General features: G+C 38.7%; 1 protein-coding gene across 2 annotated transcripts in view; it reads right to left on the bottom strand.

The window, feature by feature from the left end:
- Positions 1-3820: 3820 nt before the first annotated feature.
- Positions 3821-17676, bottom strand: part of CDC42SE2 (CDC42 small effector 2) — a 268487-nt gene continuing 254631 nt past the window's right edge. For both annotated transcript variants that reach the window (XM_053702380.1, XM_053702381.1), the window contains exons 4-5: positions 7648-7765; positions 3821-5731 (exon numbers count right to left, since the gene is read on the bottom strand). In XM_053702380.1, coding sequence (XP_053558355.1) covers positions 7667-7765 — 99 coding nt within the window. In that variant the 3' untranslated portion in view covers positions 3821-5731; positions 7648-7666. The remainder of the gene's footprint in view (positions 5732-7647; positions 7766-17676) is intronic.

The following is a 17676-nucleotide window of genomic DNA, read 5'->3' as shown; positions in this document are numbered from 1 at the left end:
CTTAAAAGTAGGAGGGGGAGCGAACGGAATACCTGGTCTATCCCACTCCTTAGTAACAATTTCCGAAATCCTCTTAGGGACCGGAAAAACATCAGTGTAGGCAGGAACCTCTAGGAATCTGTCCATTTTACACAATTTCTCTGGAACTACAATAGGGTCACAATCATCCAGAGTCGCTAAAACCTCCCTGAGCAATAAGCAGAGGTGTTCTAGTTTAAATTTAAAAGCCGTCATATCTGAATCTGTCTGAGGGAACATATTTCCTGAAATCTCTCCCTCGGGCAGCAAATTCCTCACTTCAGAACATTGTGAGGGATATGGCTAATAAAGCATCAGAGGGCTCAGCATTTGTTCTCACACCAGACCTACTGCGCTTCCCCTGCAACCCAGGCAGCTTAGATAAAACCTCTGTGAGGGTAGTATTCATAACTGCGGCCATATCTTGCAGTGTGAAAGAATTAGACGCACTAGAAGTACTTGGCGTCACTTGTGCGGGCGTTAATGGTTGTGACACTTGGGGAGAGTTAGATGGCAAAACCGGATTCTCTTCTGACTGAGAATCATCCTGCGACATACTCTTAGTAGCTAAAATATGTGCTTTACAATTTATTGACCTTTCAGTGCATGAGGGACACATTCTAAGTGGAGGTTCCACAATGGCTTCTAAACATATTGATGTCAATGTCAGACATGTTGAACAGGCTAGTAATGACTACAAACAAGCATGAAAACACTTTATTTAGTGAAAAAAAAATAACAATCTTAAAAAACGGTACTGTGCCTTTAAGAGAAAAAAAGTATACACGTTCTGCAAAACAGCCTAAACATGCACCAATTTTTTTTTATGTAGACACACTATAGGTAGTTAAGATTGCATCACAATTTTTTTTAACAATTAACCACTTAATTTCCAAACCGGATCGAAAATAGGCCCAGATCCGGAAAAAAACACTCTCAGCACCTTGCCACAGCCCTGCTGTGGCCCTACCTGCCCTCAGGGAATCGAAAGTGTGGGGTAAAAGCTTTTATTTGGCCAAAAACATCCACCCGGGCCCTCAGTAGTTAGAGATTGCTGCTTACTGACAAAACTAACTGCGCATCTGAGGCGCGAAAATAGGCCCCGCCCATCTCACTCGATGTTTCCTTCGCCTTAAAGAACCGCACCAGAGCGGTTATAACTAGCCATGTGGGTCCTAAGACCCAAAAATTAAGCCATGTGCGCCCTTAATAAAATTGCACAAAAATGTTTATTGCCCACAAAAACGTTAAAGCACTCCCAATCAACAAAAAAACGTTGCTCACAAACATTTGATTCAGTGTAAACCATATTAGAAACTGGCCCCATATGCAAGCTAAGTAATGCCCTTCTTTTAGCTCTAGGATTACTGCTTACCCTTACCCTCCTGGGTATAATGTCAGCCTTTCTGAAATACACAGTCTCTCCAGAAAAATATGACTGAACATACCTCACTGCTGCATAGCATGAAATCGTTCCTCACACTGAAGTTTCCTGTACTCCTCAGCCTCTGTGGGAACAGCAATGGACCTTAGTTACAACTCTTGCTTGAAGAAAATAAAAACTAATATTTTATCACCTCTTTCACTTTACCCTTCCTAGGGTAGTAAAATATAATGACTGGGGGGTGGAGCTAAGGGAGGAGCTATATAGACAGCTCTGCTGTGGTGCTCTTTGCCACTTCCTGTAGGGAAGGATAATATCCCACAAGTAAAGGATGAATCCGTGGACTCGTCTTACCTTTATAGAAGAAAAAGCCCTACATACTGAAGTCCCTGAAGGAGAAACAGACTGTCTCTCAAAGTCACTATAAGTGCCTGCATGCTGCCTAAGGATACCCAACTAGGATATATAATGTCCCAATCAGAGTTGCAGAATATATCAAGTGCACAATCTCCCAACTTTTGGAAGATAAAAGGCACTTACCTGCATTCTAGCCGTCCGGTGTTCTAAAATAAGTTGTCTACCGCGTAGGAATGTGTCTACCACATCACTTCCGGTGACGTGAATCAGCTGCTTGAGGTTTGTGGCGCTCACTGTGAATGCCCAACCTCCTTAAAACAGCTGATTTACACGGGTCGATGAAATATATGGCACCACATTCCTGAGCGCACGTTACTGGTTGCAAAATCAGACGGAACAAGCTGTCTGTCATCAGATTTTGTAACCAGAAAGTGCGCCAGACGGGTCGCATAATCTGTACACCACCACACAACGGCTGCTACGACTTGCACAGCTATTAACCCCTTATACTCAGTCAACAAGTTCAGCCAGTCCTTTCACTGTGTAACAATCTGAGGGAGGAGTATTTAAAACAAGTTATCTCTTTTGCGAGTAAGAAAAGATGATTGACATAGGGTGACTGAGACTCACAAAAAGAGATAACTTGTTTCAAATACCCCCCCTCAGATTGTTACACAGTGAAGGGACTGGCTGAAATTGTTGACTGAGTATAAGGGATTAATAGCTGTACAAGTCATTGCAGCAGTTGTGTGGTGGTGTACAGATTCAGCAACCGGTCTGGTGCACTTTCTGGTTACAAAATCTGATCAGAGACAGCTTGTTCCATCTGATTTTGCAACCAGTAATGTGCGCTCAGTGTGGTGTGGCATATATTTCCTTGATCAGCCGTTTGTAGGAGGTTGGGCCTCTAGTTCATGCCCAGTGAGCGCCACAAACCTCCAATAGCTGAATGTGTCCACCGGAAGTGACGTGGTGGACACATTCCTATGGTAGACAACTTATTTTAAAACACCGGCAGTTAGACGACTCACAAAGTATGAGAGGATGCCGCTCCTCATAGAGACCTGTGTAAAAAGAAAGACAGAGTAAGCTTACTCGGGCTTTCTATACCAGGGCAGCAACATGTTAGGAAAACGCAGCAAAGCCCACTTTACAAGTTCCTAACTGCTTTAAAGCCCTGCTGAAGGGACTAACATGGAGTACAGCTAGACCCAAATTGTGATGGAAGGCCAGAGCAATCTTGCCCAGACTTCAAAATAAAAAAATCTTGATATAAGAATCTTAATCAGGACACCTCATTACTTCACCTCTTCCTTGTACTAGAGGCAAAGAGAATAACTGGGGGTTGTGGGAAGAGAAGCAATAATTAACAGCTTTGCTGTGGTGCTCTTTGCCTCCTCCTGCTGGCCAGGAGTGATATTTACAACAGTAATTGATGATCCGTGGACTCACCGTGTCATTAGAAAGTAGCATTTTTTAAAAAAAAAACAACTGCACTAGACAATTTTTGGGGTATAAAGTTGGTGGGAGAGAAGCGTTGAAAAACTACAGCACGGAAAAGTGCCTTTACAATGTAAATATATATGTATATGATTATATACATACAGTATAAATTTGTGTTAATCTGTATATACACACAAATATATATGTATATAATCATATACATATATGTGAAAATGCTGCGCTACTTACCCCTTTCCCTGCACAAGGTTCTGATGCCGTCTGTGACATCAGAACGAGGCTCCGATAGGAGCCTATGGAAGCGTGCTCTCATGAGTGCAATACTTCTTAGCAATGCGAACTTGCACATTATCGTGCGCAGGTATTAGAAAGTGTAGCGTTATTATCGCTTGCTAGCAAGCTATATTTAGCACTCCACTTGCAATCTGGCCTTTAACCCTTTGTAATCTAGTGTTTAAACCTTTCATTGTATAGTTCTGCTATGACGAATAATCAACATGATAAAATAAATTGCCTTTTTCTTTGTGGTTTTGCTCAGTTAATAATTTATTTATATTATCTATATATATTTTTTTCAGATTAATAAAGTATACAACACAATTGAGAAAGAAAACATTTATTTGAATCAATGTCAATACTTTTCTGTAATATCTACAAGCCAACACTGAACCAACTTTATTCAAGAATGAACACAATGTACAAAAAGTATGTTTTGTTATAAAAATATGTAAATTATTTATTTTTCTTTTGATCAAAGAATCTGAAAATATCTTGATAAACCTGCTCTTTAGATAGGCTGTTATTAAGTTGATAAAATGCATTGTAAATAATCCTGTTAAACTAAACTTTTTTTTTGTTTTCATAAAACAGTGTGTAGACACAGGTTTATCTCACAATACTGTAAATATGGTCAAGATGCTGGAAATATAACAAATAGTTAACCATTTTAGTCCTGAATTGAGTAGTTTAAACTGCTTGGTATCACAGCAAGATATTAATTTAAATTGTCCTTACAGGTTTAAAAAATAACTTTGATCTAGTGGATTTGTGTTCTTAGCGATTAAGTAAATCCACATAATTTCTCTGCTTAATATTTCCTTTGTTCTACTTTACTATTTTGTCTAGATATTTTATGTACAAGGGTGAGGTTATGAAACAGAAAAATAGGCTAGTCATAAAATTGTACTTTTGGCCTCCAATTTCTGGATAAGCATTCAATCACTTAAATACAGATTTCCATATATCCATTACAATATTGATAGAAGAACAGAAGTAATTCAGACTTGGTTAAAACTAGACTCCATGCTCCTGTCACAAACAGAAGAACCAACGACATGTACATCTGATAACAGTGCAATAGGAAAATAATTCTTATGATGTGAAAGATACATGCTTTGGAACCTGAGCATCAAACTTTTTACACAGATTGTGTATAATAATAATAATAATTAAAAAAAATATCACCCTGTAAGTTTAGACAATTTGATAATTCCTTTTTTACTTAGCTATGCTAGTTTCCAACCTGTTGCCTTCCGTAATAATACGGCCCATCAATAGTGAACAGAACCTAAGGACTAATATATAGGGAACAATGCAGGCTGTTTGACATGCTGCTATGAGATTGCCTTAATTAGGCACATACAATGGGTAGACGCAGCAATGATGAATCTATTATTTCTTAAAAGACAAAAAGCACCAACACAACACTTTATAGGTTACTACATTGGTTTACAATCCCGAGGTCAGATCTTTCAAAATAAATATACTGAACATTTACAACTGAATTCCTTATGAATGGAAGCTTGTTTATTATCGTTACTTGTTACTATTATTATCACTATCATTCTTCATCATCATCAATACTAGGTTTTAAGAGAACTAATCTGACATACATAGATAAGTCTTTTCTTAATTTGTTTTTTTGCAAGACTGGTGAATCCTGGCGTCAGTTGGAGAGCAGCAACAATACCATCAGTCTTCGGCCACAAACAGGCATGTTTTTTTGCTCTGTAGGCCTCTGTACAAAGAAAAAATAACATAACATGCACTTGATCTACATTATCGTCAGTCCAATTTGTAATTCTCATTGTGCTTTCAGGTCCCAGTCCTGTCCAAAATAATAAGGGCAATAAAAACTCATCTACTAGGAACTGGAATGCCAATAATAATAAAAAGCAATGTTTTACTTAAAAAAATATTGGCAAAATGTAAAGGCCTGCAAATCAAAACGATTCCTATGTATTTGTAGTATTTATTTAAAAAAAGAAAAAGAAAAAAAAAAAGATTTTGGCATGGACCAAATGCCGTGAATTCAAGTGAATAGGCATGGTACGGCAATGTGATCAATTCTATCCATAGCCAAGACCAGCATAACTTTATAGTTGTCATCACACGGGTCACATATGAACCAACTCGCATTTGATGAAGGAGAAAGAAAGCAGTCACCAGTACACAAATGAGGGTGGTGAAGAACAAGGGGAAGGCAAAAGGTATGAAACCATCCTGGAGACCCTGTGGAATAAAAAAATAAATAAATCAAAATCAAACAAGCAAAGGGATAACTTTTCAGCTAAATCATCCAGCATATGGTTATTTGCAACTGGATGATAAGTAGCACATAGTAGATAAGTGTTTTACTTTCCAAAACTAATTATATCTTCTACACACACATGCGGCACCTCATACACAGGCCTATTCACCTAGTAACACCTATTTATGTGTTAGTCGTTTTATTAAAAATAGATGTGGCAACTGAAAATCTTAAACACAGTGTAAAGTAAATGTGTTAAACATTTTACACTTATTTCTTCTATACCATTTAAAAGAAGTAATTTAAAGGTATATGACACCCAAACATTTTCTTTTGTGAATCAGACAAAGCATACAATTTAAAAAACGTTCATAATTTACTTCTATTATCAAATTTGCTTTGTTCCAATGATATTCAGCGTTGAAGAGATATCTAGGTAGGCATCTGAAGCACTACATGGCAGGAAATAGTGCTGCCCTCTAGTGCTCTTGCAAAGGGATAACATTCTTGCAACACCTAGATTCTACTTAGCCTCTTAATTCCTATGGGAGCAATAGGGGTGTACTTAGTTTTTCACATATGGCTTCTCCATTTTGGCTTTATTTCTGTTACATAAATCAAGACACAGTGTAATTAATATGTCATTTGTCTGAGGTTGTACTTACCAAATGTTTAGACCTGCTAATGACCAGACAATTGTTATGTCCTGATACTTAAAACCAAAGAGGGTATACTTTCTTTTTCCCATGACTGTGTATGGGGTGGGAAAATATCACTATATGTATGTGTGTAAATCAATGCTTGTGCTTTATATGCAATATTGGCTAAAATCTATATAAATCACCAAATGATCACACAGAACACATTATGATACGTTTAAAAAAATCAAAAAAATCCTTAACAATGCTACTAGATTTGTTTCCATAACCTCACTTTTATTAAAATTAAAACAATAAAACTGGATTATTTACTTTGGAGATTAACAGTTTTGCTTATACAGTTAATAAATCCTGAGTGGTTTGAATGTGACAAAGACCATTCTTTTCTGATGCTATAACATTCTGAAGATAAATTATAAACCTTTATATATAAAATATTGGAAGTTTATAAAAAGAAATACAAGAAAGAAAAGAATGTGGAGTGTACCAAATCCATGTTAAATTAAAAGGACATTCTAGAGTAAGTTTTAATTTTGCTACAGCATTTTATTTTTGAAAGAAAAAAAAAATGCCCTTCAAATGGTTTAATCACAGTCAGTGTTGTACTCCTGGAAACCCTCCATTGTGCTCCAGATGAGGATACAGCAAGTGATTTGCTCATCAACTGTATACTCGTCTGGAGCTGCACAGGAGCACAACTTTGACTATGCATTTAATCACTTTGTAGTGGATAAGCTTATAGTAAAATAAGGAAATTTGTTCAAATATACATTTTTCTAGCTATTGTTACAGCAGAATGTCCCTTTAAGTAAAACTAAAATAATAATTAAAAATCCCCAAACACTATTACGTCCAGATGATAACTTTAAATGTTAAATTTGGTTTATGATAAAGCAACCGAAAATAACCACTATTCTAAAGATTCTTTTTTTCAGTCTGACATTTATTTTTATTTTATTAGTCTGCAATCACATAATTAACATCAGTGTATATTGTTGCACTAAGAATACCTAGAGATTAATTACTACACGCCCCTAAGCATGCTGGGCTTTTAACGGTCAATGGATGTCAGTGTAGGCAGCGGAAGCCACTTACCATAGGGAGCCAAAATCATGTCTCAATTACTTACAAGAAGTTCTCCAGCTCTCAAACATTAATAGCACTTCGCTGCAGTATTTTTTCTGCTGGCGGTTTATAGACTAGTTCTTTTCAGTTCACTGCAGTTACACAATACTTACTGACAATATAATCCCAAGGTTATCCTGCTTTTGTGTCCACAAGCTGCATCTGGACATTTGCAGACATATTTCCTCCGTAGCCTCCTTTCGACTGCATTTGGTTCTGAATTGAACTCACCTGGAAAAAAGATAAATACTAATAAAATAATATAATAAACTTATAATAAAATTCTAGAAAAGCCATTTAATTCTAAAAAAACATTTTATTAAAATAAAAAACCCACATAGAAATGTGTTAGATGGATAAAAAGAGAGATATATATATATATAAATATACTGTATATATAGACTGACAGACAAATACACAAGAACATGGTTAGAAACAATAATAAGTTTTAGGCAAAACGTGTTTTTAATTCTGCCCTCTTTGTTTGTGATTGCTGTAATATACTTTCATAGTACTCATAAAAGCATTACGGCCATATTATAAAGATGAATACATTTTAAACACTTGTTTCTCCACATTTTTCTAAATATTATCCATTATTTCTAAGCAAATCAATATTTAATTAAAAATAATAATATTTTATTGCTCTGCTGGTTTAAACAGTGTTCAGATCTCATATATCTGTCCCCCTAACACAATAAAACAGTATATTGCCTGTTGGTGAAGTAATGATCTTTAATAAAACATGCTTACTCATTTTTCTTTATAAATTAAACAGTTTTTTTTTTCATTTTTCAACAATGTAGTCATGTCAAAAAACAGATTTTATAGAAGAATCAGTATTTTGAGCTTCTTATTTTTTATTAAATTATTTTAATGATTTTCTTTTTTTTTTTTTTACAGCTGCAGACATTTTATAATGTAGATTTCTCTTTGATCTGTTTTGTAGCATTATTTGTGTTTTATAACTGTTCTAATGGTCCCATTTACCAGTTAGTAATAGCCTGATTAAGGAGAGTCAGGTGATGATTCATCAGTCTTTCCTGATGACTATTTGAGTCGTGACTATTTTCCTCTCTCTTTTTGGTACTACAACTCTCTCTCCTCTTTGTCTCTTATTCTCCTTTTCCTGCCTATCTGGTTGTCAAGCGAATAATCTCCCCTAGTGAAGGGGGAGGGGCATCACGTAAAATGTCATCTGTCATGACAGGTGAGACAAAGAATACAAAATCATAGATGTGTTTTCATTGCAAAACATTAAAAAAAAAAACAAAAACAAAAAACATGAATTATATTTAGTAGTTTTTTTTATTATCAAAATAGAGATGAAATAGAAATAAATGTAGATGAGATAATGTGTTTCTTAATATTTATTACTGTATTTTTATATAGCTTCCCTCTTTTCTCTCTCCCCGTCACTGATTTTGAACTGTCAATCAAGCAAGGCATAAGGATGTAATTATACACTCTCTCTCATGCCCTGAGTCTACTGCCTGGCACTTATAGCCAGCTAGACTGAGAGCTCTGACTTTGCACATGAAAGTAGAAGAGAGGTTAAGTTTGGAACGCAAAAATTTGCATGAATATGAACTGAAATGAACTTAAAATATGCTCAGAATTTGCATTACCATATCCTTATTGCACAAAAACAAAATTTATACTTAACTGATAAATTCATTTAATTCATGGTGACGTGAGAAGGAGGCAAAAATTCCCAAAGCTCTAAGAGCACTTAATCCCTCTCACCTAACTGGTATTCTAGTCCGACGTATAGCTAAGGAGAAGTAGAAAAGGTAGGAAAGGACAAAGTAGGGAAAACGAGGTACAAATCTTAATTTATTCTTACCAGATACTTTTCTTCTGTACAGGGAGAGTCCACAGCTGCATTCATTACTTTTGGGAAATACAGAACCTGGCCACCAGGAGGAGGCAAAGACACCCCAGCCAAAGGATTAAATACCTCCCCCACTTCCCTCTTCCCCCAGTCATTCTGCCAAGAGAACAAGGAACAGTAGGAGAAATATCAGGGTGAAAAACGTGAGAGAAGAACGAATAAAAAATAATTTAAGGCCGTCCATGAAAAAATAACGTGCGGGGAGCTGTGGACTCTCCCCGTACAGAAGAAAAGAAAATGATCTGGTAAGCATAATTTAAGATTTTCTTATTAAAAACAGGGAGAGTCCACAGCTGCATTCATTACTTTTGGGAAATTAATACCCAAGACACTGAATGCAAACAGGCGGGAACAAAAAGGCGGCCCATTCTGAGGGCATCACAACCTGCCAAAACCCAGACTCCCGACAAACAAAAACTACTTCAACAGAAGCAGAAGGAACACAAAAGGAAGAGGACAAAGTAACTGCCCATCAATAAGAACCATAAGGATCCCTGTTAGAGACCACTCAAAAATCCTGGACTCAACTGAGCACAAAAGCCTTTGAGGAGACAAAAGTCCCACTGACTAGAAGCACACAAAAATAAACAATTTCCATGATCAATGGCAAGGGAGACAACAAACAAACTCTCCACACCACATACTCCCTAACTGAGAGGAAAGTAGAATAAGATAAGAAGATCCAAAAGGTCCTTCAGAAGCAATCCCTGAAAACTCAAGGACAGACGGGGAAGCCCCTAGCATAACTCGAAAAAGAGTGGACTACAAGACTGCAAGAGGACAAAGCCCCATAGAGAATACTCTACCGACTGAGGAGAGTAAAGAAAGGAAAAATTCCAGACAACCTCCTACATGGATCCAAAGAACCAATGTAAAGCCTTAACCAGATCCGAAGTCCTAGAAGAACAAAAGGTAGAACATAACTACCTTACCACAGACAGCTATCTAGCACAGATGAACTGAACACCCGGCAGGTCAGAAACCCCGGGAGCAAAACAGGAACAGAATTGTAATATCCGTTCACGCCACAAAATGAAAGACACAGGCTTCCATCGGATAGGAAGGCAGACTAAACGTCAAGCCAAAATAACTAGCCAACCAAGCAGCTAGCAAACTTGCACCAGGACCTTCCTGGAAAGGAACAAGAGAAATAACTCAGAAAGCAGGGGCGGACCAACCTCCCCCACTAGAAAACGGGGTAAGGGAGGACGACACCCTGACCAACAAAGAGAACCGGCTACCCACTGAGGGAAGGTTCCATATCATCCGAACCAACTGTAAGGCCCCGCAGCCTAAAGAAGGGGCACTCAGGATTCATGATACGTGGTCGATGCCCAAACACAGCAGTCAGAGTCTCTGACTCCTACTCCAATCTAGCTGGACCCACACGGAAGTGACTGGCAAGGTCCAAAAGGACAAGGAGGATTTAAAAACTCCCAGCATCGACAAGGCCTGGAGATCGGAAAACGAATCTCCAGCCATGATTACCAAGGAAAGAAGTAGGAAAGAGGCGCCAATACCCAAAGAGACTAGCTCGGGTTCCAGGATACCCATCCTCAGTTCCCTCAAACTCGAAGGAAAGGAACCCTCAGCAAAGAGAGACCCTCGACCCACTGAACTCCTAGAGTCAGATGAGAAAAAACCTCAGGAGGAGCCAACTGGATAGCCGCAGCAGATCCTCCCAAATAAAAGGAAATCAAAAAAAACCCAGGAAGACTCCAATAGAGAAATTCCCAGGAAAACTTCCTCCATTTCTGCAGAAAAGAGAAAAGGAACCGCTCCAGTAGGAACAAGGAGATTTCCCCAGGACCGGGAAACAAACCAGCTACTGGACACCGGATAGATCAAAAGTCTCTGAAAATCTGAGAAACAGATTAACCAACATGCCAAGTCAAAAACAAGGACTATGTTAAAAACCGGACACCCAGAACTAGGAGCCGGATCAAAGCCAAGAAACCTTGCGAAACAACCACCAAGATACCCCTTCTGTAAAGGAAATTGCACACAAGTTGATGCAAACTCCCCATGGGGTCTTGAACTCTGATCTCTCATGCTGTATCCCAGTGACTGTCCACTCAGCCCCAAAGGCCTCTAGGATAACATCCACAAAGTCCGAAGACAAAGGTAGGACCCAAAGAGATCAGAACTCAAACTTTAGAAATTAATCCCTGTTTGAGAGAGTATGACAGTCTCTAAAGATCTAATCAGGATCCACCTAAAGCTCAAGGAATTGATGAGCATCCTAACATGTCCTATTAGGTGGCGGCAAAAGAGACTGCATAACAATCCCCCAGATGCCCAAATATATGGGATCCCAAAGAGGATACTGTAAGACAAATGGTCCCTAAGAACCTGGACTTCTCAACCAGATGACAGGAAGACCTTCCCCAAAAGGCATGGGGAAGCGAAAAATACAGCAATCCTTAGAAAGGAAGCACTGCCTAAAGAGATCAGAACCAAAATAGGACAATTCAATCCACAAAGGAGTACCAATAGAAGGGAAATTCCTCCTGTGACAAAAGGCAAAGAATGACTGGGGGATGAGGGAAGTGGGGAGGTATTTAAACCTTTGGCTGGGGTGTCTTTGCCTCCTCCTGGTGGCCAGGTTCTGTTTCACCCAAAAGTAATGAATGCAGCTGTGGACTCTCCTCGTTTTAAGAAGAAAATTAGAACTGCCACCAGAAAAAAATAATTACGTAAAGAATGAAAATGGATGGGTCTCGTGGACTTTCACCACCATGAAAGAAAGTAATTTATCAGGTAAGCATAAATTATGTTTTCTTTCATAAGGTGGTGAGAGTCCACAAGCTATTACTCCTGGGAAGTAATAACAAAGCTGTGGAGTCCACAGAAATTTTTTTTTTTTTTAAGGCAGGCACCTAATTACCAGACACTGCTGCCTGAAGGACTTTCCTACTAAACACAAAAAAATGGTAGAATTTAGAGAAAGTATGTTGCTGCCTTGCAAATGTATTCAATATAATCCTGATTCTTAAAAACCTAAGAAGAAGAAACTGATCAAGAAAAAAGGGAAATTATGCATTTTGGAAAAGTCTATTACACCTCCACGAAACCCTTGGTAATCAGGAGATTTAGCGAAAAAGCTTAAGAAACAGATATGGCCCTCTGACTTTGATATCCAAGGAACAAACAAATGAAAGGAGCAGATGAGGAATTTAAAAAAGAGAGAGGAGAATAGCCCAGTTACTAACTGTAACTGTAGTGCTAATTCAGTGCACAGAAATTGCCAAACAGTTAAAGGGACACAAGTCTAAATTAAACTTTAATGATTCAGCAGGCAATTTTAAACAACTTTCCAATCTACTTTCATTAATAAAATGTGCACAGTCTTTTTATATTTACACTTTTTGAGTCACCAGCTCCTACTGAGCATGTGCAATAATTCACAGAATATACGTATATGCATTTGTGATTGGCTGATGGCTGTCACATGATACAGGAGGAGTGGAAATAGACATAACTGAAATTTGTCAGAAAAAAAAATAATCTACTACTCATTTGAAGTTTAGATTAGTGCTATTGCATTAGCTTTTTATCATGTGCTTGTAGATTATGCAAATCTACTGTATTTACTGGTCCTTTAACCCTTTGATGACAGGGTTACTTTGTCTACATCGGAAGAAGATTTAGATGTAAACAAATTGAAATCACGCGATTGCGAGATTTCAATGATGGGATCGGGTCTGGGGGCGTCCCTATGACGCTAGGCACGCCCTCCTGACCGCGATCTCATCTAAGAAGGGCCGTTTGCTTCAGGATGCCCAAACGGCTAGGACATTCTATTCCGTCCTAACGGCGCTAAAGCCCGGCGCGGTTAGGATGGAATAGAACGCCATAACGGCTTTAAAAGGTTAAAGGGACAGGACACCTCACAATTTTCTTTCATGATTTGTATATAAACATACAATTTTAAACAACTTTCCGATTTACTTCTATTGTCAAATTTGCTTCCTTATTGCCTTACTGGCAGCTAGCTGAACACATTGTTAGCCAATCACAAGAGACAAATGTGTGCAGGCACCAATCAACAGCTAATTCCCACTAGTGTAGGATATGTGCGTGTTCTTTTTTAACAAGCGATACCAAGAGAACAAATCACATTTGAAAATAGAAGTGCATTTAAAAGTGTCTTAAAATTACATGCTCTATCAGAATCTGGTTTGAAAAACTGTGGCTGTTATGGGGCAGCTAGTGTGTAGTTTAATATGATTGGATATTTATCATTTGTTATGTATTTGTTATAAATAAAGGCTGCAGCCTTTGTAACCCATATATGGTGTTGTGTTTTTATTTGAGTAACTACCTAGAAGAGGGGGTCAAGACTGCTTCCTGTAGAGAGCCCATGATCTATGTGTGGAGTATATCAAAGACTCAACAAGACACCTGTGGTAGGCTTGTGACTCCTTTAGTGGGAGTGATTATGTCAGTACCCAATACTTAAATCTCCCCTCTGTCTCTCAGTAGCAACTCTGAGGGGAATATGGGCCTCAAATCGGTCTGAGGACATCTCTCAACAATGAATCTGAAGAAAGTGGTTTAAAATCTCATGTTCTATCTGAATCATGAAAGAAAAGGGTTGGGGTTCATGTCCCTTTAATACAGAAGCAACAAGTGTAGCAATATACAACAATGCCAATGATGTTCATCCACAAAAATATAAATTGTATTTAAAGGGCACAGTCCAAACATTTCTGAAATGTCTGCAGTGCCATAATCACAATGCTCCCAACACCCCAGATGGATTGGAAGATCACAACTTGCTGAGAAGAAGTAGACCATATGTTGTGAATCGTGCAAGGAATACACAGCTTTACTTCCTCTCATTTGTCAGAAGGCATTAGAGATAGAGAGTATTTGGGAGGGGTGCCCAGACCTTAAAAAGATGAAATATTTTAAAAATCCTACTCAAATACCTGTTTTTACTTAGCACTTTAGTACTGCAGAACTAATACCTACATATCTATTGCTCAATCTGTTATAGAAAATTCTTGCAGTTACTAGTGTCCCTTTAAAACTATATACTGCCTTCATATCTAATCTAGTCCATGTATAAATCGCCTTTCTTGCTTAGGATATAATCATACTGTTGACGTGATGTGCAGACTATATTGATTTATCTGTTCTGCCACATTAGCCAGGCTTGTCTAGTTAGAATTACTGTTCAATATATCTTCTGCTGGTGACAAATATTTATTGATCAATCGAATGCGTACATATCAACCAGCTCATTTACATTAGTAAGAATCCCTATGGGGATAAGGCATTATTCCGTAAAGACCTCCAGCTGTTGAGTGACGTAATATAACCCAGAGCCTGTTGGCTTCTATTGACTATTTACATAAATAAAAAAGCAAAAAATGTAGTTCCCAGCTCTGTTTTTTAAATACCTAGAAATAACAGAGCTGGATGTCATGAGATGCAGTACACCGCATTACAGGTACAACGCTATTTTACTGCAGAGCATAGAAGTATACAGCTTACACAACACATCTAACTTAGTAACTGCGACAGACTATAACGGCTATAAGCTACGCCCCCACCCGGTGACGTCACACTCCCACTCTCATCACATCTTCCCCTTTTTCAAAGGACAAAGCATACAACAAATAAGATATACAAGAATCATACAACAACAGTTTTGTTTAGTGTACAACAAAAACATAATTTATGCTTACCTGATAAATTTATTTATCTTGTAGTGTGTTCAGTCCACGGGTCATCCATTACTTATGGGATATATTCTCCTTCCCAACAGGAAGTTGCAAGAGGATCACCCAAGCAGAGCTGCTATATAGCTCCTCCCCTCACATGTCATATCCAGTCATTCGACCGAAACAAGACGAGAAAGGAGAAACTATAGGGTGCAGTGGTGACTGGAGTTATAATTTAAAATTTAGAACCTGCCTCAAAAAAAGACAGGGCGGGCCGTGGACTGAACACACTACAAGAGAAATAAATTTATCAGGTAAGCATAAATTATGTTTTCTCTTGTTAAGTGTGTTCAGTCCACGGGTCATCCATTACTTATGGGATACCAATACCAAAGCTAAAGTACACGGATGATGGGAGGGACAAGGCAGGAACATTAAACAGAAGGAACCACTGCCTGTAGAACCTTTCTCCCAAAAACAGCCTCCGAAGAAGCAAAAGTGTCAAATTTGTAAAATTTGGAAAAAGTATGAAGCGAAGACCAAGTTGCAGTCTTGCAAATCTGTTCAACAGAGGCCTCATTCTTAAAGGCCCAGGTGGAAGCCACAGCTCTAGTGGAATGAGCTGTAATTCTTTCAGGAGGCTGCTGTCCAGCAGTCTCATAGGCTAAACGTATTATGCTACGAAGCCAAAAAGAGAGAGAGGTAGCCGAAGCCTTTTGACCTCTCCTCTGTCCAGAGTAAACGACAAACAGAGAAGAAGTTTGCCGAAATTCTTTAGTTGCCTGTAAGTAGAACTTCAGGGCACGGACCACGCCTAGATTATGCAAAAGACGTTCCTTCTTTGAAGAAGGATTAGGACATAATGATGGAACAACAATCTCTTGATTGATATTCCTGTTAGAAACAACCTTAGGTAAAAACCCAGGTTTAGTACGCAGGACTACCTTGTCTGAATGAAAGATCAGATAAGGGGAATCGCAATGTAAGGCAGATAACTCAGAGACTCTTCGAGCCGAGGAAATAGCCATCAAAAACAGAACTTTCCAAGATAAAAGTTTAATATCAATGGAATGAAGGGGTTCAAACGGAACACCCTGAAGAACTTTAAGAACCAAGTTTAAGCTCCAAGGAGGAGCAACAGTTTTAAACACAGGCTTAATTCTAGTCAAAGCCTGACAAAAGGCCTGGACGTCTGGATTCTCTGCCAGACGCTTGTGTAAAAGAATAGACAGAGCAGAAATCTGTCCCTTTAGTGAACTAGCGAATAAGCCCTTTTCTAAGCCCTCTTGTAGAAAGGACAATATCCTAGGAATCCTAACCCTACTCCATGAGTAACTCTTGGATTCACATCAATATAAATATTTACGCCATATTTTATGGTAAATTTTTCTGGTAACAGGTTTCCGAGCCTGTATTAATGTATCAATAACCAAATCCGAAAACCCACGCTTTGATAGAATCAAGCGTTCAATTTCCAAGCAGTCAGCCTCAGAGAAATTAGGTTTGGATGGTTGAAAGGACCCTGAATTAGAAGGTCCTGCCTCAGAGGTAGAGACCATGGTGGACAGGACGACATGTCCACTAGGTCTGCATACCAGGTCCTGCATGGCCACGCAGGCGCTATCAGAATCACAGATGCTCTCTCCTGTTTGATCCTGGCAATCAGTCGAGGTAGCAACGGAAAAGGTGGAAACACATAAGCTATGTTGAAAACCCAAGGGGCTGCTAGTGCATCTACCAGCACCGCACCCGGGTCCCTGGACCTGGATCCGTAACAAGGAAGCTTGGCGTTCTGGCGAGATGCCATGAGTTCCAGATCCGGTTTGCCCCAACGATGAATCAATTGAGCAAATACCTCCGGGTGAAGTTCCCACTCCCCCGGATGAAAAGTCTGGCGACTTAGAAAATCCGCCTCCCAGTTCTCCACGCCTGGGATGTAGATCGCTGACAGGTGGCAAGAGTGAGACTCTGCCCAGCGAATTATCTTCGAGACTTCCAACATCGCTAGGGAACTCCTGGTTCCCCCTTGATGATTGATGTAAGCCACAGTCGTGATGTTGTCCGACTGAAATCTGATGAACCTCAGTGTTGCTAACTGAGGCCAAGCTAGAAGAGCATTGAATATTTCGATTGGGCTCCACATCGGCTTTTAAACATAATGAACAAGCAGATTCCTCTGTATCAGACATGTTTAAACAGACTAGCAATGAAGCTAGCAAGCTTGGAAATTACTTTCAATAAGTTTACAAGCAATCTAAAAAACGCTGCAGCGCTTTTATAAAAACACAGTTAAATAACAAAGAACTAATTCAGTTATAGTCAACAATTCTTTAAATGTATTAATTAGCAGAGGATTGCACCCGTTAGCAAAAGGATGATTAACCCCTCAGTACCCAAAAAAACGGATATCAAATTAAGATTTAACGTTTTTATCACAGTCAAACACACTGTCACAGGTCTGTTGTGACTGATTACCACCCTCAAAAACGAATTTTGAAGATCCCTGAGCTCTCTAGAGACGTCCTGGATCAAGGAGGAAGAAGCAGGAAGACTGTATTAGAATTTTAACTACGCAA

The sequence above is a fragment of the Bombina bombina genome, chromosome 2, assembly GCF_027579735.1.
Source record: "Bombina bombina isolate aBomBom1 chromosome 2, aBomBom1.pri, whole genome shotgun sequence".
NCBI lineage: Eukaryota > Metazoa > Chordata > Amphibia > Anura > Bombinatoridae > Bombina > Bombina bombina.
The sequence above is the reverse complement of the archived record's forward strand: the minus strand, read 5'-3'. Positions and strand labels throughout refer to the sequence as shown.